The 25,999-nt window shown below is 31.4% G+C and overlaps 1 protein-coding gene and 1 long non-coding RNA gene across 5 annotated transcripts; one reads left to right on the top strand and one right to left on the bottom strand.

Annotated features, from left to right (window-relative positions):
• Positions 1 to 347: 347 nt before the first annotated feature.
• On the bottom strand, positions 348 to 25,164 carry LOC128180092 (transforming acidic coiled-coil-containing protein 2-like). Of its 4 annotated transcripts, XM_052847927.1 has the most exons (17): positions 24,770 to 25,164; positions 24,547 to 24,625; positions 23,875 to 24,148; positions 23,680 to 23,735; positions 22,105 to 22,168; positions 17,629 to 17,683; positions 13,493 to 13,613; positions 12,328 to 12,390; positions 9,629 to 9,691; positions 8,175 to 8,195; positions 6,709 to 6,887; positions 5,952 to 5,995; positions 4,858 to 4,925; positions 4,109 to 4,201; positions 3,483 to 3,589; positions 3,171 to 3,291; positions 348 to 2,732 (listed from the first exon to the last, which is right to left on the bottom strand). In XM_052847927.1, the coding sequence occupies exons 1-17, from the start codon at positions 25,162 to 25,164 to the stop codon at positions 2,670 to 2,672; spliced, it is 1,866 nt and encodes a 621-aa protein (XP_052703887.1). In that variant the 3' UTR covers positions 348 to 2,669. The 4 variants fall into 4 exon arrangements, with proteins under 4 accessions (XP_052703887.1, XP_052703889.1, XP_052703888.1 ...); XM_052847929.1 differs by lacking the exon at positions 12,328 to 12,390; XM_052847928.1 differs by lacking the exon at positions 8,175 to 8,195.
• Positions 17,633 to 25,999, top strand: LOC128180094 (uncharacterized). The gene is made up of 6 exons (XR_008243177.1): positions 17,633 to 18,290; positions 18,964 to 19,020; positions 23,691 to 23,771; positions 23,914 to 24,066; positions 24,983 to 25,184; positions 25,864 to 25,999. It is a non-coding gene; the product is annotated as an uncharacterized LOC128180094 (long non-coding RNA).

Below are 25,999 nucleotides of genomic sequence, written 5' to 3' on the forward strand. Positions count from 1 at the left end.
AATACATACGACTACAAAACATATATAAATTGTTCGTACCATTTAAAATCTGACTATTTTCAAAGTATTTATAAATAAGTGTCCTTGAAAAACAATGCTTTAGCATACATTTTATCGAATTTATAAGTTATTTTTAAGAACTAAGTCTTGTCAGCGGCGATGATTTGTGCTTTGGTCCAAACACTGTTTCACTTTCGGTTTGTCAGAGTAATTTACTGCATAGGAGAGTTGATTAAAATCAACTCCCAAAAAAGAATTACAATAAATAAGCAGAAGAAAATATTTTTCAAAAGACCACTGACTGTCATATTTGATCACTGTCAGAACAGATTAAAGAAAATTAATAATTCTTTACTCATTGAAATTTATTAAAAATCATAATCAGTATAAATAACATGCATAAGTGAAATAGCAACAAAATGACCAGAACTTATAACTAAGTTATCATGACATCATCACTGACATATCATCATCTCAATTCTTCATCCCCTATCATCAACAACTTTTAAATCAAATCTGAAATCTAATTGAAATAATAAGTCACAATTCAATATTACTATCTAATAAATTTTACATAAAAATTGGCATATTGGTTTTATATTAGACTAAAGTCCACAAATAGACACATGACCATAATATTTTTAAGCAACAGGTCAAAGAGCACTTAACAAAACACATTTATTTTCATGTGGAGATGTATCCAAAAATACAGTTCATGATTTTGAAATACGTCTCGAAATCTAAGAAGGATAACAAATCATGATTTGATGTCATACATTTGTATCCTGTTGTATTAAATAAAACTAGGCTGAATGGAGAATTCTCACATTCATATATAATACCAGAAACTAAAGTTACTTATTATAATGAATGTACAGTGGTGTGGTACAATGAGAAAGTACTACTGAACAGAACATCATGATGTCAGCAAAGTGATGTCATGGATGTGCAACACTTTATGCCTCGATCGACAAACCAATGTCTTTGCGGAGATTTTGTTTCCTCTGGGTGCAAACAAATTGACCAGACTACAGGGCATATTGCCTAGATCTCAGTCACAGAACAAATAATGAAATAAATTAAATAGAATTGCTTAATCATGCTATTTCTTTCACAAATCTTTCTGTTATTTTTTTTTAATGCTTACTAACTTAAAACCATCGTGATACTGCAATCATCATCAAAAAGCATCACCCACTCTAAAACCCAATGCAAAAACTTGTAGCGAAAATGCAATTGTGCTTACATTAAAAATCACTCAATAAAAAATTCCCTCCTTTCCTCATATCAAAAATTCAACTGACACAAAATTTTCGTAAAACATTCTTCGTAGGTAACTATCATGCCCTGATTTGAACATTGAAAAGGAATTAGATTTTTTTAAGAAATGCTCATAGATTTGTTAAGTTGGTTCTTGCATTATTTCAATGCATAAATACCTGTACACTGTATCTAAGTATAGTATTCACTTAATTTAAATTTTGCAAAAACTGTTCAAGTGTAAATATAGTAAATGTACAACTGTAGGTCTCCCTTTAAATGGAACCCCACTATTATAATTCGATTTCTATAGGTGTTTGTTCAAACATACAACAGCTGCTCATGTGATAAAAAAAAAAACATCATTTAGGAGGAATAACTCTAAAAAGCTTCTATTGATGATAAGGAAATTAAATGAAGAAGTTATTGGAAAATAATTCATGACCTGCTTAGAGTAATCTTTTTAAATCAATGACTATTGGAGCTCAGTACTTAGTAAATAAATTCACCTAACTCTTATTTACATATACGTTGAATTATCTGAGGTTCTTTTATAATAAGGGGGAAAACATTCATTAACTGGAAAAATATCCATCATATATGGTTTAGATTTAATGAGCAAGGTAAGCTTTAAAGGATTATTAATGTTCATTCTTGTTTTCATTACATATAACATTGAAATCAACTGATCAGAAATTAACAATGTAACAATTCAAGGTGCATATCAATGAAATATCATTTTCGCAGGAAATAAAATCTGCATGGTATTAAAAGACAACAAAGTCAGATAACGCATAGAAAAATATTTTCAACATATTTTAAATATTATATATATTCTATCGTAAACGAGAACAAAAAAATGGTTTAACCATATCACAAGATATACCCATGCAGTATCTGCAGATATTTCTTTACAAATCAAACATTTAACCTGATATTGTATCCATAAAAGATGAGTATGTTATTTTAAAACTACATGTACATTTAGTGTTCTAAAGCAGCAAGCATTTTTAAGGTTTAAATTAGCATAGTATTCAAAAGCAGTGCAGAACTTTTCAAACCAATCATACATCAAGTCAATTTCAAAATATCTTCAAGGCAAGAAACTCACAGGGTAAAATTATGTTAGCATTAAATATCAATGTGTTTTAAAAAGCTGGAGTAAAAATCATGGGCGGTTTATAACTACATGTACATCAATGATTTTTCAAACATTTCTTTCATGAACTACAACAGTTTTTCCAACATATATATCTTCACCCATACTTATATATTTCTATTTTGCATTTATCATCATTACTTTCTCCAATTCTAAACCAATTTACATGAAACTTGGTAGGGATATTCCTTTCTCCAATGAAATGACCTAGGGGCATCCACATGTGTCATGAGATAGTGATGATACTGTTTCAGCTTCCCACTTTGGCTATTAGTTCATCACATATTGAGGTCAACTCCTCATTCTCTTTGATCTGAAATTTCATAAACAGACCAAATAAGACCATGCATGACTTTTCAAGTTCAAAACAATACACTGTATGGAAACCTCCCTTACTTATACAAACTAAAAACATCTCCTGCCACTACTTACACCAACTAAAAATATGCTCTTTAAACAATCATATATTAATTTACCTTTCTTCTGAAAAGACTTATAATTTTTTTCAAATATAAATTCAACTAACTACATGTAATACTGTCATTCAATATATAAATAATGACAATACATATCAACATATCAATATTACGGTAATAAAAATTAAAATATTTTATCAAGATTAAATAACGAAACATGCTGCATGCTGCTAGCATCTCTTAAGTGGAACAACTTCTATCCAAATGGATTATAATAAGATTAAATACATCTGCTAGTATCCCTTGGTTTGCTAACATACCACATTTCTATTTACCTTTTGATCCAGTGATTTCTGTAGACTTTGGACCTGAAGGTCTGACTTTTTGACGGCCGCCTCCAGACGAGCGATGTCTGACGATGCAGATTTACGGGTCTTTTCCATTTCCTCTGTAGCTCTACAAAAACAACACATCGTTTTAGCCTTACTGTACTTAAATAATACACAACATTCATATTCAGTGACTGTCTTCTTCAATGAAATACAAAATGCAATAAATGTATGTACATATTGCTAGATGACTTTAGTTTAAAACTCTCAACAGTTTATAGATCTTGTTGGACTCCTTTGACTTTGATGGTCACTCACTCTTCAATTTTGACCTCCGCCTCTTGAATAAAGTCCTGTAGTTTGTCTTCTGCCACTTTCAGCTTGCTTTGATAATCCTGGATGCATTTTTTAAGCACTTCCTCATTCTACGAATAAAATCAAATTCAAATACAGTAAAACACCGCTAAAACGAAGTGCCAGGGACGGGCGAATTGCTTCGCTATAAGCATAATTCGTTATGCCCGTCAGATTCACAACATAAAATATGGTGATGTGAAATGAAAATCACTTTGCTGTAAGCATCAATGCATTATAAGCATGTTCGCTATAAACATGTTTTACTATATGTCTTCCCCAGGAAAAACATAGCTCCCTCTTTATTGGTTTCAACCCCCCCCACCTTCATATTGACCGCTGGGGGAGATGGTAAAGGAAATAAGAGATAGTAAAGGAATGGGATATGGGAAGGATGTGATATAGCATTAGTCACATCGTATTGATTTCAACAAAATTTATGACAACATACCATAAGAACCCCATATTCTTTTCACTAATATAAAGAGTTGAAATATTTTTACTGCTTAGACATTATTAGCGTCCAAGCCTAGATTTTTTAAATATTTAGTAATCATTTATATACTCAGCAATGTTTTTTCTAATTTTACCTTTTTAAATCCTTCTACAACGCCTTTTGTTTTCTCGTAACGTCGGTGTAAATCTGAAAACGAGGCTTCGACTCCCTGTAAATCTTCTATGGCCTACACGCAAAAAAAAAAAAAAAAATTAAAGAATAACTTAGTACCGGTATGTAATAAGAAAAATATTTAAAAACTGTAAAATGATAAATCTGCATATATCACAGAAAAAGATGTTATATTGATATATTTACATTTTCCAGTGTCTCTGCCTGTGATAACACTACGTATAGATTTTGTACTATATAACCCATAATACAAATGACGCCAAATTGAGGTGCCAGCGGGGTTTGCTAATTTATATTTAAATATTTAATCATACGATAGCTTAAAATTATATAAATATAAGTTGCAAGGAATCATTCTTTGAATATTATGAGGTGATAATTTCGGTCGGGGCGTGATCAAATCTATCATAAAGCCCTTCGGGCTTTATTGGATTTAATCACACCCCGACCAAATTTATCACCTCAAAATACTCAAAGAATGATTCCTTATTTCCTTATTTCTTTTCGGTTGTTAAAAAAAAAGAGAAGCTAATGCAAGACTCTAATCTTTTGTTATTAAATAGGATATTAATTTGACAGCTTGCCATGATTCATCAGAGATAGGAAAGACACAACCAACTGAAAAAAAATTTATATCCAATTGCAAATCATATATTTAGATCCTTTACAAATTAATTTTTAAAAATAAGATTGTAATGCATCTCATTTTACCTGATCCCGTTCTTTTACAACCTCCTCAAATGTTTGTTGTGATTCAGAATGTGTCTTCTCTTTTTCCGCTACAAAAAATACATAAGTGTATATATAAGTAGCTGACATTTTTATTTTCAATTTTCACTTTATTTGATACTACAAGTCTATGGCTTTTAATATGAATCACAGATGGTGAGAATTGTTTCACTACTTGGTTATAAAGTAGGTACTGTGGAATCATTAGATTTCGTGGTGGCTCAATTTTCGTGGAATTCGTGGGTACCTCGCATCCACGAATTATCATCCTCCACGAATTAATAAATTATGGTAATAAAGTCATATATCCTTTGTAGGTTTAAGAGAATACCAGAAATTACGTCCCTACGAATCTGTAAAATTGAAGCAATCCACGAAAATTGGCCCCCACGAAATTTAATTATTCCACAGTAATTGTAAACTGCAAGAGTCGGACCATCTCAAAAGTCAATCAAAATTTCCTTTTACGCACAGATAGAATGAACAGAATGATGAAAGAATCAGTTTTAATTCAAACTGCAGTCACTAATTCTTCTTCATTTAAAAGACTATAATCAATTACAAACAGAAAGCTACCCACTACAAACAGTCAACTGATGTTAAAAATACATCTCTTTATAGGAAGATAATTCCTTGTACGGCAACTTACTGCAACTATAATACAGTAGATTCCTTATGAAATGCGAGGATATGCTATATGTCGTGTAAAATCGCAAGAAGCACCCATATATTAAAATCTCGCTTTTATTTTCTGAGAATTTAGAATTATAAGAGATTTGGATAAAAGTTCTGCGTTCGCGATTTTATATTTTCGCTTTTTGTTACAAAATAACGGGATCGCAGAATTAAGTACTCGCGATAAATAAGGAATCTACAGAGGTGCCAAGCATTATCTTCTATAAAAGGAAATATCTTTAATATCAGGTGTCTGTGCCACTAAAGTGTCAATTTAAGCTATAGTCAGATAACAATCAACACTCCCCTTTTCATTCTACCAAAACCTTCTTTTTTGTTTACTTGATAATGATAACAGAAGATGCACATATTTTAGTACTACATGTATTTTGGTGACTCACTTTGTAACTGGGCAATAGTCTTCTCAAACTCAGCAACAACTGCCCTGGAAAAAAAAAGAAAAAATGACCTCATTTTAATTCTAGTCCTAAATTAATAAAACATGAATACATCTGATGTTTCAAACATTATTGACTTCTACTAGTATTTTGTTTTCATAACTGATCATATGTCCTCATTGCTTGATTTGTGTAGTAAATTTCTAGTACCTCATATTCTCATTAATGCACTTATATATATACAACAAGTTTTCAATAATGGAATAATTGTACAGTTACTTACCTTTTGCCCTCATTGATGGATTTGTACAGTTACTCACCCCATGCATGTCCTCATTGATGGACTGTGCAATAAGTAACCTTAATTCTTTAATACAACAAATTTGAACAGACTACAATAAATTATTATAAACTCATGTCCTCATTGGTGGCTCTGTACAGTTACTTACCTCATGTCCTCCTCAACTCATGCCCTCATTGGTGGCTCTGTACAGTTACTTACCTCATGTCCTCCTCAACTCATGTCCTCATTGGTTGCTCTGTACAGTTACTTACCTCATGTCCTCCTCAACTCATGTCCTCATTGGTGAATCTATACAGTTACTTACCTCATGTCCTCCTTAGAGGATTGTTTTGAGCAGTAACTAACCTCATGTCCTCATTGGTTGACTTGTACAGTAATTTACCTCATGTCTTCATTGGTTGACTTGTACAGTAATTTACCTCATGTCCTCATTGGTTGACTTGTACAGTAATTTACCTCATGTCCTCATTGGTTGACTTGTACAGCCTGTTTTGTTCATTGAGCTCTGTGATGACCTTGTCTCGAGCCCCGAGTTTCTGACTCCATTCTCGCTCCTTGTTGAGAAGACGAGCCTGGAAATCTAGCTCTAGCTCCTGCTTTATCTTGTTGACATCAGACTGGGAGTATTTTAGCACCTGTTATTAAAATAACTCATAGATCAGCAACTTGGTATATTTTGTAGTGAAAATGATTGCGTTACCTTTTGTCCATTGCAGCTTTCATTCCTACTATGCCTGAGAGAGACATAAGATTAACTGTCCAATTAGTTTGATTTTCTTTAAAGAAAAATCTGATTATTTTTAAATGATTTTAACAGGATTGATATTTTAATTAATATTATCATGTAATGCTATTTATACCTTCTTGAAAAAATAAAATATATCATTGTTAGAGTCATAGTTTAAATTAAGAGGAGTTTTAATCTGTGAACAGATGTTATATTTCAAACAAAACCACACTCCCCATAATCATTTATAATATGACAATTACATGACAGTCTTTATCTGTACTTGTATTAGGGTGGGTGTTGTAACATGGTATACAAGTGCTCCAACCTGGTATTAGTCATCCAATCACCATACAGGTCAAAGTTCAACAAAACAGGTGACCTTGCATCACTCTTGTTGTGAGTATGAGAATTTTCAACACATCTTAGAGAACTAGCTAACAGTTCTAGACTGACATTAGAGAGTGAAAGATCTTTATCCAGTGGTTCTTTTAGTAAAGATAATGTTCTGTAGGAATTGTAAGTAGCTCTTTAGACACACTAAGGATGAGATCAGTACCATACTGTGAACTTGATTATTTGCCATTATCAACACTTTTACAATCTGCTACAGTAAACTCTCTTTTACTTTCAATTGACAGAATTTTGCAGATGAGGCCTCATTAAATTTATACATTTATTCTTAGCTGCAGTGATTTCAGTGAGGACATATATTTGCCACAAACAGATACTTTCAGATAATAATTGGGAATGTTTATAATAATTAACAATTTCCTCCTCTTTTCATCTCTTAAATATCTTTATAAGTATCATAAATTCAAAATTCTTCATAATATTCTTCATTGTCACAGTATCAATATTTGCCATAATCAAGTTGTACTGTATGGTAGGAAAACTGTCCTTGCTAGCTATGAAGACCTGTGCAAAAGTCATACAAAAAAATTTGCTGCTGACCATAATGAACAACGTACAGTCTAGAAGAATTTATAATAAAATCTATCAATTAAAATTTTAAAAGAGCATTTTGAATGTTGAATTTTCAGCAATATATAAAAAAATATCATATAAATTACAGAAGCAAATTTTTTTTCAATTTCCCATTTGCACAGGGATCATAGAAGATGAGACAGAGAGAGTTACAGGTGAGGGATACAGGTAACACTACCTGGCTTAGGTAAGCAACATACATAACTACCTTGTTATTGCTGTTCTGTTCCTAGAGTATAGACACAACTCAGGTTAACACAGGTAATTCACACAGGTGATAATAGAGAGGTATCATACAGGTACATTTAATGCAACTAAACGCATTAAAAATTATATAATAGGAATAGCTCTAGAACTTATGGATATAAAACAACCGTCTATAAGCATAAAAATAAAACAATCATAGCTCTAGAACTTTTTAAAAAGACATAAACAATCTATATAAAATAATAATAATAATAGATAAGCACCAACACAAATATACCATACTGTGGTTTCATTAATATTCAAGGGTATCAATTTTGAAATTCGTGGATGAAGTGAAAATCACAGTTTCAAGCATAAGAAAATTTGTAGCCAATGACCCTATCAATACATTCAAAATGTTAATAGACATATAGACATTGCACTTCAATGAACATTTAATTTCGTGGATCAACTAAACAACGAAATCCACGAAAATTGGTATTCAACGAATATTGATAAAACCACAGTATTTGTATCAATTTATATACACTAGAACTAAAGTTTTGTTTTAGTTCTTAGCTTCATGTTAACATTAAATTTGTTTGATATTTCTCTAAGTAATAAGTAAGCTAGGAAATATATTCTATAAATGCTTAAATTAGGAATAATCACCCCTTTGTTAAATGTCATTAAGGTAAGGTGTGCAGTTACAGGGAGATAACTCAAAGTTTTTAATTTCATTATGACGTAACACTAACTATCCTTTAGATTTTCATGATGTAATAATTGATTTCATTTTATACATGTCACTGTACTAGATGGACTATGCTGTTATTTTAATGACAATAGATACATGTAATCGTACAATAGATGCATGAAACTATTATTTTGTCATAATGATGGCAATAGACATATGTAAATGGACTTGATGAACTATGCTGTTATTTTAATGACAATAGATACATGTAACTGTACAATAGATGCATGAGACTATTATTTTGTCATAATGATGGCAGTAAACATATGTAATTGGACTTGATGGACTTAGCTGTTATTTTGATGACAATAAATATATGTATCTGCACATTGATGGACTAAGTAATTATCTTGTCATAATGCTGACAATAAATATATGTATACATGTAATTGGACTAGATGGACAATGCTGTTACTTTAATGACAATAAATACAGTTAAACTTCGTTATCTTGAACTAAATGGGACTGCTTAAATAGTTCAAGATATCCGAGTATTCGAGATATTGAGGGTACAATACTTAAAAAATAAGTGGTTGGGACGTACAAATCACTTTGAAATATCCATTGTATTCGAGATATCAGTATTCGATATATAAAAATTTAACTGTACATGTACTATTGGACTTAAATAAGATGAACTATGTTTATACTTTAGTTATGATGAAAGCATAAGTATAGACTATGTTGACTATGTTCTTACTTTAGTTAAAATGACATACCTGGACCAGGTGGACTATGTTGTTATCTACTGGAGATCTTTCCTCCATCATTTCTTTTCCATCCTGAGAAATAAAAACAACCACTTAAAGATAAAAGATCATTGCAATATTTCAACTGCTGAATACTCAAACGAAACTGAATTCATGTATTAATAATACAATTCAGACATGCAAAAGTTAATAAGTTTATGGTACATACACTGGAAAATAAATTGAATATAGTTCATATGCTCATGACAACAACAAAGTAGTGCATCATTTCTGTTATATATACTACTTCTTTTTTTTAAATAAACATCTTTACATAATATTATCTCATTAAGTCTCTCTAATTTAACATCTGTACATAAATTAATTGAATTTCTTTCTTTGCATGTTTACAATTTCTCTTGTTTTTACAACTATTTTTGCATACTGTAAAAGTTAAACTCTTTTTATACATATCTAAATACTTTTTTTAGACATTTTTGTACTACATGTATTTGTATTAACTAAGGGAAAAGTTTCCATTCACAATCAAGTTGTTAAATAAATGCAATAAATGTAATCTTATCTTGCACAGAATATCTCTCTTTTTCATATCTTAATTGGCAAAATTCTAAATAATATACATTAATAATATATGTACATATTATGTTAATAAGAAACTGTTTCAATTTCCTTCACTAGACTTGAACCAGGATCCTGAAGTACTAACTACAAGCCCACCTGACACATGCTGCCTATAGGATTCAAACCACATGAAACAAAAACATGGACAACTAAATCTAAAAGTTATAAGGCACTGTACTGGTACATGAATTGTCTATATTCTACCTTGCAGCAAGGGAACACACATTTACTCAGCTTATAGCAAATTACCATACACAGTCACAAAAAAAAAATAAAAATATGGCACCATAATATCAGTCTGATAAATTTGCATTCCATTAACTGATGCATGTTCCTTGTATCAAAGATCATTCATTAGCCTTTTTTATTTTACTTTAATAGGACTGGCTGATGTATTTGTTTCTTGCCAAATACACAGATTTTTAAAACATAGTAGGCATACTATTATTACCATAATTGTGTAAAAACATGTATCATATTCTTTAAGAAATTATCACTTAAATCTTAAATCAGTACTTGCTTAAGCTTTATGACTGAATTTTTGCAACCAGTTTGAGTAAGAATAAGTGTTATTTCCCCCAGAAAGATAAACCATAAAATAAAATAATGTATTTACTATAAAATAATGATTTCATATAAAAATTCCTCATCCTTTTTTAATGCAAACTTTTAGGGTTTTTTAATAGATGTAGTACTATGTATTAATTATACTGTGTTGTATATGTGCTGTCATTCAACTATTAAATATCATATGAACAATCATAGCAACAGATTTATATTGTGAATGATACACTGTTATATTAACTGATAGCTGAGTTAACTTTCAAACACATACTTGCAATAGTAATGGAAGATATTTGGTAGTAAGTACATGTATTCTAGTACATGTATCTTATATAGACAATAACTGTGATTTCTTGATTACAAGAATATAAAGATACAGCTTTATACAAATGTATAAAAGTATTCCGATATTATAATATATATAAATATAATGAAAACGCTACAAATATATATTTACATGTAATGTTATATACATGTCTGAGCAAACATGCCATATGTTCTTAGGTCATCAAGAAAAGTGATATGTATAATTCGTATATGAATTTGAACAATTTTAAAAGCCAGCTCAGTTATCATGCATCATGTGACTATATGTGTTAACATTATCTCTGTGAATTCATTAGCATTTATAGATACAATTTGACTGTGCCCTATCTTAGAAAAATATTGTCAGCTCAACTTCCTTCTACTTTTACATCATTCTTACTTGGTACATAAAGAATGAAATATTGCAGATACAAATTTACAATATACCAGCTTAAGTACATATAGTACTTTATTATTGAGCTAAATACATGTAGGTCTGATTCAATCATTTTAGAATGACACTAAACTACATATATATCACTGGTGGATCTACTATCTATATATAAACATGGCCAACAGAAGGCCAGTAGTTACTGTAGTGACTAGGAAGGGGGGCATCAACAGGTTTACAGGACTTGTATAAAGGTTTTAAAAAGTTAGCCCGAACAGGTGTGATTCAAACCACAAGTTTACAGAGTGACGTTGAAAATAATTATATCTATAGCCACAGAGAAATTCATTCATTTGCATGTAAAGTTCATTATCTCTCTTTTAATTAATAATGATGCACTGTGTTAGAATACACAGCTAGGCCGTAATTGATAAATCTTTCATTGAACAATATATCAAAGGTATTTTTAAAAAGCAAATTGATAAGATACAGAAAATTCTCAATGCATTAACATGCATGCTTGAGTTTAATAAAAATAAAATGATTTTTTTTTCTTAAAAGATAAAAAAGCATGCAATTCATTCATTAACAAAAACCAATCCTTGCTTAACTATGTTTAAAAGAGAAAAATTGTATTTCATAAATTCACTTTATAGCTATGCATTATGCAGCAAGACACATACGTGATGCTCTTCCATGATGCGACAAAAGTCTTAGCGAGTTAGTACAGAAATAAAAGACAATTAAGGAACAAAGAAAAAAGAAAGGGGTATATAAATATATTCAATACAAGCCTCCGTAGATTGTATTGGTCTGCTTAGAATACCTGTCTTGGCGGATAATCGTAAGCATCGTAGTATCGCAGTTCTTCAGCTTCATCACCGTTGCGCTGAACAGTACAAAAAATGTCAACACAGTCTCGACAAGATATATTATACAACACTTTGTTATCACAAAGAGAAGGGGCGGCTATATGTATCAGAGGTATTTTTTTAAAAACCTGTTAAACTTATTAAAAATTTTTTAAAAATACTAAATAGAGTTTCATTTTTATATTGTTGAGAGAACCAATATTCAAAGTCTTTTTTTTAGGTAGAAAACAGTATTAATCTAGAAGTTGTTAAACTGAATTAAGACTTATTGATTAAAAGATGTCTAAGATAAGACTTTGTTAAAAAAGTTAAAAAAGCCAGTTTTAAGAGAATGTCAATGAAATAGAAGCATATTATTTTTAAAAAAAATAACAATTAAGGTGACTGTTACTAATAGATATTTCTTTTTAACTTTTTTAAGTTAATGAAAAATGTGATGGAGAATCTATAGGGATGGACATGCATGTACATAAGAAAAGGTTGGGAAGATGGGAGAATCAATGTAAACCAAAAGATAGAGAAACTAAATAATATGCTAAAATTCACAACACCCAGTCTAGTAAATAGAATTGTTAATTTTAAGTATAGTAGTGTTTTGCTTGTAATTGCATGTTCATAACATCCATATCGTTAAACATCTCTTGATCCTTGTGATGATATTCAGACACAAAGAAAACTATAATTATGAACATATACACCTGAATGATTACTATTCGTAGACTATACAATTTAAACTACAATATCACTCCAGGTCTAGCATCTTGAACACAGCACTGTCGTACACATCCATGTTAGTTTTCATAGACAACACTACTACATACACTTCACATGCATGCACATCACTATCACACATTCTTCATAGGAAACACAAAAAGTTCACATTTGAGAGAGAGAGAGAGAGAGAGAGAGTTTTTAAATTGTAATCTGAAGATTAAAAAAATACTAGACACACAAAAATATTAATATGTTTTGCATTATGATAGCATTTTTTGCAAGTTATTTGATAGTTTAGTTTAAAAAATGTAGATGTCCAATCTTGACTTTTCAATGACATGTTTAACAGCTGATGCAACAAAATAGAGATAGATGTAACAGAGTTCATTCCCTTGTTTTCCTTACCTTGTTACCTCCCTTCTTTACACCCCCATTCTCCTCGAGGTTTTCCTCTAGGACTCGGGCGGCCGGGTGTTTGGGAACACGAGACGATGACTTGGGTGTGGTCATTAACGACGCTGGGGGGCTGAAGTGTAAAAAAAAATCTATTATCTAAATACATATACAACATCAGTTAATCAAGACTAAATTACTATTTTATATATTTAACTAGCTTGCCTAAATGCATAAATCATTGTAAATATTAAAATATCAATTTTAGCTTTCAATTTCTGTTTGAATTCTTCCTAGTTTTACATTGTGATAATAATTCAAATCATCCCAAGTCTTTATATGAAGATATCAGAAGTCATCTACCATTAATATTTCATCATAATTATTGTTGTGCCTGATTTCTAAATATTTAATTTTGAATACTTTGAACTTTACAACATAAAATTACAGCTAAAAATTACAGTAAACGTACTAGGTTTCAAACGGCACCATTCTCCTGTCATAAAACCAAGTTTTCTTTCAGAAAACTTTTAACTATTTGTTTATTAAGAAGTAGCTTTGTGTAATTTATGCTCTATATCTTTTGTGTAAAGACAGACACCTTTCAAAACCTTCCAAGGTCTCTATTATAACCTCATTCAGCATGACTGGTTTTCAGTGTATTGAATTCCATTTGCCATATTTTCAACACACAGATAAACACACACAGTTTTGAGGCATTAATTACAAAACGTATATGTCATTTGTAGAATGTTTATCTGTACGTAAATCCGAGTACCATTTTGAACTAGCTGTGTGCAATATTCATAATTCTTTATCGAAAAATTCTGTTACTGCCCTAAATTAATTCAACACATGTATAATATAAGCTTAATTCTGCAAAAATATTACAGTGCAGTCTTTAAATCTCAAGTTGGAAAAAAGAATTAGATAAACTTTTGTTGTTAAATATATCCCTGAGAAACTGCACTTTTATTTCATTCACAAATCCTTTACCCCCCCCCCCCCCATTCCATTTTCTCATCCGTAATGTGCTCAATTGTAATTTGTCAATAGAAGCATCCTGACTATTAACAGATGCTCAACAACTGCCTTTTCAAGCCAGGAGTAATTTAACCCATTGTGACCCCATTACTTTAAAAATCTGTTTCACAAAATGATTTGTCAATAAACATGCTGTATAACATTCTTTTCCTCCTTGCTTCAAGAACAATACAACTGGATTCCTAATGGCTGCCCAATTAATCCCAGCACATCCCCTGTGTTTGCCAGCCAGTTATTTTTTTGTTATTTTCTAATCCAATAACTTGTATCTCAATGAAATCCTGTTTACTAATTACACAATGATTCACCCACCAATTAATAGTCTGCTACAAAAGGGGCTATGAGCCTATGACATAATAACTTTGTCAGCATGCAGAAAGCATCAATAGCCAGGCGCTGTAGGATTATTAGGTAATAGAGATAGAGACAAGATAAAAATATTACATAGATAAACACGTACCATAATGATTGCAAATTTACATAACAACATGATCGAGATTGAGATAGATGATAGGTGACAATATGAGCAACAAGGTGCAAGACAGATATAGGTACAATATTACATGACATCATGATTGCGAGATAAAGATTGTTAGATTAATTACATATTATCAATATGTTAAGATATAGAGATAGTTGTGAGATAAAATTACAACATAAAGCAATTTAAGACTGAGATAGATGTGAGATTACATAAATCATGGAGCAAGATTGGCATAGTTGTAAGCCTTAACATTCAGCATAGTCAAAGATACAACATACAACATAAAGCACATACAGCATCATAAGTGAGAGATACAACATACAACATGAAGCACATACAGCATTATAAGTGAGAGATACAACATACAACATGAAGCACATATAGCATCATAAGTGAGAGATAGAGAGATAGAACATACAACAGGAAGCAAAGCATGATAAGTGAGACATAGAACATACAACATGAAGCACATACAGCATTATAAGTGAGAGATAGAACATACAACATGAAGCACATACAGCATCATAAGTGAGAGATACAACATACAACATGAAGCACATACAGCATCATAAGTGAGAGATACAACATACAACATGAAGCACATGCAGCATTATAACTGTTAGAACATACAACAGAAAGCACATACAGCATTATAATTGAGAGATAGAACATACAACATGAAGCACACACAGCATTATAACTGATAGAACATACAACATTAGGCACATAATATAAAGTGAGAGATAGAACATGCAATAGGAAGCACATACAGCTGCATATTGTGATGTCAGAGGCAAACTTAGTTATCGAAAGAATAATGATTTAAATATAAGTTGAAATATTAATTGCAGATAATGTGATTATGTATTTCCAACTGTTTGAGCTGCTAGCTACAGTACTGTAAAATAAAAGTTTGAGTTACTGTATCAAAACAGTTTGATTTACTGTATTGTCTGATTTACTGTATTGTCTGATTTACTGTATTGTCTGATTTACTGTATTGTCTGATTTACTGTATTGTCTGATTTACTGTATTGTCTGATTTACTGTATTGTCTGATTTACTGTATTGTCTGATTTACTGTATTGTCTGATTTACTGTATTGTCTGATTTACTGTATTGTCTGATTTACTGTATTGTCTGATTTACTGTATTGTCTGATTTACTGTATTGTCTGATTTACTGTATTGTCTGATTTACCATATTACAACTGTCTGATTTATTACATTACAACTGTCTGATTTATTACATTACAACTGTCTGATTAACTGTATTACAATTGTTTGATTAACTGTATTACATTTGTCAGATTAACTGTATTACAATTGTCTGATCTATTACATTACATCTGTCTTATTAACTGTATTACAACTGTCTGATTCCTGTATTACAACAGTCTGATTTAATTGCATTACAACTGTCTGCTGAGTATAAGTGGATTCAAGTACAGCAAATAATTCTTACTCAATGCAGAAAAATTAACATCCTTAGATAACTCCTTAACAACCTGCAAGATATTACAAACTGTGGCTAAGAATTCAATGGATGCAAAGTGAATCATGTCCCAGCGAGGAAATGCAGGAAGGTGCAATATGCCTGGTGAGCAGCGAGTTGAGTCAAGCTGAGCGAACAGCTGTGACTCACTAGATTTATCAACAGAGACACTGAGTAGAAATGCAAGATTACATATCAGAATTCAAGCCAAAGGCTACAAGAAACAGGAACTCTACTGAACAGATGCAATTCAAGTAGAGACAGATATTCAGAGGAAAACTGTGATATTATGCAACAACCTGAAGCATTTAAGGCTGAGCTCTGTTTTATTTCCTGCTTAATGGTATTAGCTTGTCTGTCTGACAGAGATCTTTTTCTCTGTACAGAAATAGCCCAGAACACAACATTCAATTGTGTTCAGGTAAACACCATGCAATGGGGGACAACGTACATAATGAGCTTTGATGATTTAGGTCTTCAGACAGAATCTATATTAATTAGGTTTCTTAAAAATGATTTGAAAAAAATATTTATTAAAGTGTTAAGATTAATCCTGATACATATCATTCATAATTTAAAAAAAAAAAAAAAAATTCAATTTGCTATAATCATTAAAAAATCATCTGGAGACAATCATCGACAAAAAGGAAAATGAGGAAGTGATTGAAAAAATATCATTTCTGAGACTATATTGTACCATGTGGTAAATGTACAATAATAAATGTTAAAACAGCTGATCATAGAGATGCTGCGAGAATAGCACAAAAAATTACCTCAATAGATACATGTATAATAAATAAATGTGAAGCATTTCAACATAATGTGAATTACTGTGAAATAATTATGCAAATGCTACACAGACATCATGAATATGCATGAATCATCTGATCTGTTCACCGTAGAACATGCTTCCAGTCATTATATGATATCATAATGTAGGTTTGATGTGCTGCAGTATGTTTTGTGATAAGTAAAGGCCCATCAGAAACAGTGGATCAATAACTGAATTAAACATACTGTAAAGGGGTAAATAAACAGAGTAACGCAGCATTAATCCATATAGCTACTTCAAGTGCTAAGGCATGCACATTACAAATATTAATTATTGAGTGAAAAGGCTACTCACCTGTTGATAATGTCTTCAGAATCTGCCAGGGCTTCCACAGAACTAACTTCTGTCTCTGATGATGAAAAAAAACACACACAAAAAATACAAATACACAATCAGAAGTCAATTCCTCATAACCACGGCTTAAATCTCTCTACAAAATCACACACACTCCATAATAACAGGGCTATAGCTAGCAGGTCGAAGCGTGCGCTTGGGATATATAGGTAGGCAGTGTCGCGGTGTCAATACCATTTAATCAATACTCGATCAATAAGCTTCCATGCTGCCTGAATTGACCTTTAAATATGTTTTACAATGTAAATGCCCCAACAGTTCTACCCAAAGTTCTGCACCACTTGGAGATTTAAAAATCTCTCTAGTCCCCGGTAATGGAGGATATATATTAAGGAGAGTTGAAACCAGTCAATGTACATGGAAAGAAGATGCCAACGGAGGTTAACTTTCAAGGCAAATATTGATTTTTGTCACGTTGAGGATCAGCTAAACTCTTGAAGATCGACTGCAAGGGAATGTGGACAGATTAGGAGGGGGATAATCCCCCTTAATCTCCCTGACAGCAGTCATAATCTGGACGTTCATTTAGAAGGACATGTAGGGAACTTCTTCTGACCCCCAGAGATTTCCGAACATGGACAGGAAGAGCCCCCCATCACAAGGTGAGATAATCACACTCCTGATTGAAACTCATTCAGCTCTGATGAGGCTGTGTTGGCTTGATACAGGAGAATCAATATCCCACTGTACAGTATAATGGCTCACATCCTGGGCCTTATAATGCAGGCCTCCTATGTATATCGAATCAAGCATGCTAAGGATATCCATGCATTTCTACTAGACTGAGTATAAATTCAGTACTTTAATTAGTATTTTACAGTAATTTCTTTGAGAATAAAATTGAACATTGGTTTATTGATTGTATTCATTTGAATAAAGAGTAACTGTTCTTTAAAAAAATGCATTGAACAATTGAAACCGTGACTGATAGAAGTAGCTGAACATTTTTTGTTTTAATAAAACAATATTACATGTAGTTAGTAAACCTAGTTCTGATAAGAAAGTTGGGTTGTCTTTACCATCATGTTTACATTCAAAATATTCCTATGTTTACATTATTTCTAGAGTAACTGAACAATTTTTCAGATTTAGCTATACAGAGTATATATATATGTACTTTTCCCAAGTACTTTTGTATATCAATTTTTTTAATTATTTTAATACATTTTATAGCTATGATGTAAATGATAGGTAGGAAGGGAATTATAAATAAATTCTTAATGAAATTTTAACCTCTACCCTTTAAATTGAAATAATCTTGATCTAAATTTGCAGGTCATCTACTCTAACCCTGCCTCTTTAGGATGACATCTAAGATGCTTTGTTATAAAGGTAAGTCCAAAAACAGATTTCAATTTCCTTTCATTGAATATCCCCCCAACCCCCCCTTTTTTATATATATTTTAAAATCTGAAAATTTTCTGACAGCTGTGATTTTTTTTATTATATATATGATTGAAGTCAAAATGGTGAGATCATTGAATTAAATACTTGCACAAAATAACGAATCTATAGTAGATGTTCAAGTTATCAAGACCTGTATCACACTTTTTATATAGGTATATACAATAAGAAGACTTCATCAACATGCAGCTTTTTTAAAGTTTGACCTAGCTTACTTATCAGATCATGTCAACTCATTTCTTATCAAATGACATAAGCCCTCAAGTCTTCGTACAATTTGAAAGATTACACATTTTACTTAATATTGTTAAAATTATTCAGATACAACAACCTATAATGGTGACTGGGGTAATATCTATTTATAATACGTAGTTCATTCAACATTGATCTACAACTCATATCTACACACAGCTGCAGATGGTGGTTTTTAAATAATTTTCATAATCTCTTTCACTGTTGTTTATAAACTAGTAAATAACTGTATAAAAATGCAACTTAGTACTATAAGTTTGCATGAAATCAATTGCAAATGCCTAGGTTCATATATATTAAGACATTGAGCATTCATCTAAAAATACAGCCAGACTTGGAATATGACCATAATTTGATAAAACATGATAGTGCCTTGTGCAGTGGCAAAGTCCCGACTGTGTTTTCTATTCCTGTGCAACAGACTGTGCTAACAGAATTTACACTTTATTTATTCAGAATATTTTACAAAGCAAAAATAATTATACATTATTTGTTGCATTAGATTTCATCCTTTTTTTGTATTTTGTGTCATATATTAAACTCCAAAGCCTGATGGTCCTATTAAAGCCTAATGGTCTGGGACAAAGTCCAATTAGGGGTGCTGATAGGGATGCAAACTTTTGTTGGTGACAAAAGTAGCAGGCTGTCAAGATGTTCGATAAATACGTTTTGATGAAGTGAGGGGAAAAAGGGAAACTATAACAGTCCAAGTCCAGAGCAGTTTTTTCTGTTTGAAAGTGCAAGAAAATGTAAACTAGAACTGTCCTAATGGGACTAATACCCCCGCTAGGCTAATTTCAAATGGGACAAATAATTGAATTGTATAATAATTAAGGTTTGGAACACATACAAAAAAAAATTCTAGAATTGTAAAAAAAAAAAAAAATAGTTAACAAAGAAAAATTAAAATCAAAATTGTCAGAATTTCACTGTAAATACATATCTATAACAGTAATACATTTACAAATGTATGTATTTGATGATATATTTTTTTAATTTAATTGATTTAAAGAAAAACCAACAAAATGACAATAACCCCTCCCTTTGCAGTGAATAGAAATACCGGTAGCCAAGCAATGCTCTTCTGTTGATAAAACTTTCAATATCTTTCTAATAAGAGTCTTGACAGATGCAATTAGTTGTTTCAAATTTTCCTCACTCTCTCCTATGGCACAATTGAACTCCATATCAGAAAATTGATCCCATAGGACTATGATTATCTTTGATGAGCTTGTTAAATTTAATAAACTCCCAAAACATTACCATAATTACCATACTATGTAAAAATATGTAAAAAAAAAGAAAATTTAATATTACAAACAATTTTAAAATTGCCAAAACACTACAATCATATCAGTAATTTTGAATTTCATTTAAATTAATGCCCAATAGAGTCACTTCATCAATTTACTTGACAAATAAATTTAAACAAACTCTAAAAATAGTTTAACTTCTTTATTAATAATTATATTATTTATTTCCTTATAATGATAGACCTTTTGGTTTACATGAAACAGTTTTAAAATAGCCCCAAAACCATCACCCATTTTACAGATTATCAATTTCCCCTAAACACATGCTCCATCTGAGCCATGGCTCAGATAATGGCTCCCTTGGGACAAATGAATTCAGCCACACTTGTCTTTGATGTTCTCATTAGCTCCTAAGAATTTATCATTGACAAACAAAAACTTTGCATTGTCAGTTGATAGAATACTTATAAAAAATAATTTTTTTTTTATTAATTAAGACATAAAGACAAAAAACTCCATCTGGATGTATTTATATAAATATATTTTAGAGTGTTTTCTATTAATTAATTAATAAAATCTGTAAGGATTACCTCCCTTACTTTTCAACATTTGTGTACAATATATAGAATAAGGAAAATGAAAACTGTCATAAAATCATTAAATCTTGTCTGATCTTAAAAAAAAATTGCAGGTGCACATCTTCAGATGGTGTTCAACATATGTACAAATTTTCAAACTGTTCCATGCAGTAATAAAAAATTCTATAGGGGGGACAAAGTTGCGTCTACAGACAGACGGACAGACAGACAGACGGACAGACGGACAGACAGACAGACGGACAGACGGACAGGGTGAAACCAATATACCCCCCTAAACTTCGTTTGCGGGGGTATAATTAAAGGTGGAATTCTCATCATAATATTGTAATGGGAAAGTGTTTACGGTAGAGGACTGCAAACACAAAGAAGTGCATATGGTGTCCAAATACCAGTTAGAATTTTAAACTGGGCTTTAAATTAGTCAATTACAATCTAATTCAGGAAACATGTAGAGAACCTGGGGATGAGGCTGTTTGATTGAAATAGTTAACATCATAAGCTGAGTAATTACTCTTTAATTTCAATTCAATTTGAATTTGTTATATTTTAATGGGCATACTGTAATTTATCGTGATGCTTACAGACCAATTTTAAGATTGTATAATGGAAACAACTTCTGTTTTTGTGAGTCTAAATATAACGACTAAACTTTGGTATGTCACCCCATGGGGGCTCGGTACAGCTAGACCATGGGACTTAGGAGTGATTATCAGACTTTAGAGTTCCATCACTCTTATGCTCATCTTCAGGATTTTTTATTTTAATGATATTAAAAACAATAAGGTTTTTCTAAAGGGGTGGGATATATTTATTCCCAGGGAAACTTGAAGTTTTATTCGCCCTGTCACATATCTGTCTCGACCAATCAGATTATGCGTTATATAGAATTCTTATAATGAGGTTCTTACCCCCAGCTTGTTCCTCAGGCTGTGTGAACTCCTTACCATATGTACTCACTTCTCCATCCTCACACTAAATTAAAAATAAAATATATTAATGTAAGATTTGCAGTTACAGGGAGATAACTCACACATTTTCATTGTGAGGTAACACCAATTTAACTACCCTTTATTTCAGCTATGACGTTAAAATTTATATGACGTCATAATTGATTTCAAGTTTTATTTATTTCTGGGGGTTTTGTAGTTTCAATGAAAAAATAATAGGACACAAGCATTTTATCAATTTCCACAAAAGCGAAGTCCGCATCATATGGTTTTGAATAGTGTTTTAGAAACATCAGATTACACAATCATATTTCTAAGATATGTTTTTCCTGAAATCGGTGGATTTGGAAAGGTTTTAAATATTGAGATGTTTTCATTTACATAATACATGTAGTAGTTTAAAATTAAGACTTTTGTTGCAATTTATACTATTTTTAGATAGTCATTAGAAATAAATAGAAAAAAATTATGATATAAATAGCGACATTACTTTTGAACATTTTAAGCATTAATAACTCCCTTAATAGTCACAAATACAATGTACATTTTTTTCACGAAATTATTTACCTTTCATCAACATGAAAATTTGAAATCATGAACTTTGATCTTTTGTTAATTGTTATAAAACGGGGCAGGCAAAATCATTTGAATTTCATGAGAAAAAAGACTTCAGTATGGTGAACACAATGGTATGTAACTTTGATACAACTCATAAAAAAATACAAGCCGTAAACTTTACCTTAATTAAATAAAGTAATTATACAGCATGTTTTATCCTAAAATTATATATGAAGATACATTTGATTGATTATATGAAGATACATAATTTATGTTTGAATGAAGCTCTGTGGTTTCATCAGCATTCATCTAATTTCTATGTTTTGTCAAGCCATGAAGTACAATGTTCATTAAAGTTTGAAATTAGACAAGAATTCTCCTTGTTAGAATTATTGTCCATGAAATAATTTATGTATTATTAAAACTGTGATTTAAACTCAAATTGATGCTTACAAATATCAACAAAACCAAAGAAGCAGGTAACTCAATCAACATAAAAGTATATTTGGCAAAAGTAGTTTAAAAATTTTCAGAAACTTCAATATCTCTTCTTTAGAAGACTATGACTGAAGAGATCGATGCTTCCAACTAATTTATGGGTTTTTTTTTATTCTGTTCATTTTCAAAGTTTTAAAAGAGCCAAAATACCCTCTATGGAATTATGAAACCAGTGTCCACTGTATATCGTAATATTGGTGGTGGGAGGCTATCAATTTTGTAATGTTTACTCATTGAACAAAAGCTATTTTTATAAGGAGGTTTTTTGTGGGGTTTTTTCCATATGTTCTAAAGAACAAATGTTGTGTATCGGGTACTACGTCATCAGTTTCAGAGAGTGTTGATAAGGATTAAGATAACCAGATTACCACAGTGTGGTGATTTCAAAAGTTCATTCACACTCAGTAAATCAAGTTACAAACAAATAAACTGCTAGATATACATGTATAATAAACACTTAATTTGATTATATATACTGACCTTTCCTTCAGTTCCATACGTGTCCAACATCTCCCAGGCTGAATGGTCATCTATTCCTGTGGACAAGAAGAAATTTAAACAAACCATAAAAAGTATGTATAAAGCTGTGTGGTTAGCATTTTATCAATATGAGATATTAACATAAAGATATTAAATAGATTTCCGACAGTAATTTGATAAGAACAAAATATGTACCTGTTTGTGCTGTGGCAAATCCTTCGTTATCTTCCTCAGGCATCTCCCCCGCACCAAATTCATGGACCATCTCCAGACTCTGAGCCATCTGAGTGGGTGCTTCCAATGCATTCTGTGCCATGTGATTGGTCACTTTTTCATCATTCGGTGCAGCAGTCTTATTGGTTGTCTCAATTACTTCATCTAAACTAGGTTTGTTATTTTCCTCAGTTACAGATTCTGTCTGGGTGGTATCTTTTGGGGGTGGGGCAAATATTTCTATGTCTCCTCCACCCTACAACAAAATATGAAATATAATTCAAACAAAGCAGAGCACATAAGGTCACTTGAAGACTTTTATTTACATTTCATCTCTAAAAATAGGAATCATGCAGTGTTTTCCCCAGAAAATTTATGATCATCAATGAATTTTCAAACTTATTTAATAAATATTAATTTGAAATTCTCAACTTCCCTACTTTTACTAAATGTGGATAACGATTGATAAAGACTATGATATTAAAAGGTAGTAACTATTACTATAATGCTACATACTTGTAACACAAAATCTAATATGTTTTAATAATAGTTTTAATTAACAATACGTTGTATAAATAAGTGAAAAATAACTAAAGGAAGGTATGGTTCTATACATTCTTTGTAGCTTTTTTTTTTCATAGTAGATATCGTTACCTGAAATCCAAAGTTAGCTGGTGGTTTGAATTTTTTTGGCTTTTTAATTCCTTTCTTTGGAGATGTTGTTTTTTTCGTACTTGAAAAAAAAAATATTTAAAATAGTTTTGGAACCTCAAATATGTTTTTTTACAACTTACAGTATACACAAATACTCAAAAAAGACTCAGTCTCTGAAGTATTGTTCAAAAAATCTTTAATAAACACGAAAACTCAACAATACCTGGGTGCTTTCTTAGGGCTCTCTTTTTGAGGACTAGAATCAGACATTTCCATAGATTCGGGGTTGACCTCTGACCCTTCATCTGGAGAGTGAAGATTTTTAGTTCCTTTCGAATTTGAAGACTCATTTTCCTTACTACTTTCACCGTTGTCCATTTCTGAGTTTTCATTCACAAGTGCCTCACTATCTGTCTTAATCTGGTTTTCATTGCAGTCATTGAGGGGTGGGGAGGACCTTAATTTATTCCTCGACTGGAAAGGATTGATGGCGTTGTCTGTGGTCGGTGGAGAGGATCCCAGTTTGGTGTTGGACTGGAATGGGTTCATGTCCTCCAAATTGTCAAAATCAATGTTGTAGGCTCCTCGGGAACCAGGGAGAGGAAGTTCATCCTCCATGATTATTTGATCAATATGAGGTCAGAGGTGTTGATATTTTCAGAAGAAAAATCCTGATTTATTTTATATTTACAAAATGGCTTGTGGTTCTGAAATATAGAGGAAAAAGTATACAATCTAGAATAAAATACAAGCTAGTTTTAAAAAGAGAATGATTGAAAGAGATGAAAAAGCAATGCTATTTACCGGTACAAGAACCAGCTCTCAATTAAAGCTGGAGAGAGAGCGAGAGAGACTGTCAATGGGGTTTGTTATGTTAATCAATATCAAATCAGTTAAATAGATTCTTCGAAATACAAAAAAAAAACCTCGTTTTGTAAAAAAAAAAAAAATGATAGTGTCACTCATAATGATTTTCTACATCATTTCTCCAACTTTGATTACAGGTCTGAATATCAGCCCTTCCGCTTTAAATACTCACCTTTCCCCATGCACATAAAATTCGTTCATAAAGATGCAGAAAAATCACTATCCAATAGAGAATAAGGCAAAGATTGCATTTCCAAGTTAAATTCATCAAAATATTTGGTTAACACACATGATAATATTCCCTCGATATTTCAGAAATTGGTGATAGCTTAAGTTAAATGTGAGTAAATTATTTATGAATGAGGTTGTAAAATATTGATTAGATAAATTATGTATTGTTTGAATTACCACAGTACTGTATAACACATCTTTTCTCTGTTCATTTTTTAGTTAGGCCTAAGGAAATGAAGTTTTATTGACAACTTTCTAACCTCCTACTATGAAGAGCAGCAAAGAAAGATAACTCTGAAAAAGATTTGGCATTGTCTGACTGATATCATTGCATGTCCTCAGAAAAATACTGTAC

Source organism: Crassostrea angulata, chromosome 4 (assembly GCF_025612915.1).
Source record: "Crassostrea angulata isolate pt1a10 chromosome 4, ASM2561291v2, whole genome shotgun sequence".
Taxonomy (NCBI): Eukaryota; Metazoa; Mollusca; class Bivalvia; order Ostreida; family Ostreidae; genus Magallana; species Magallana angulata.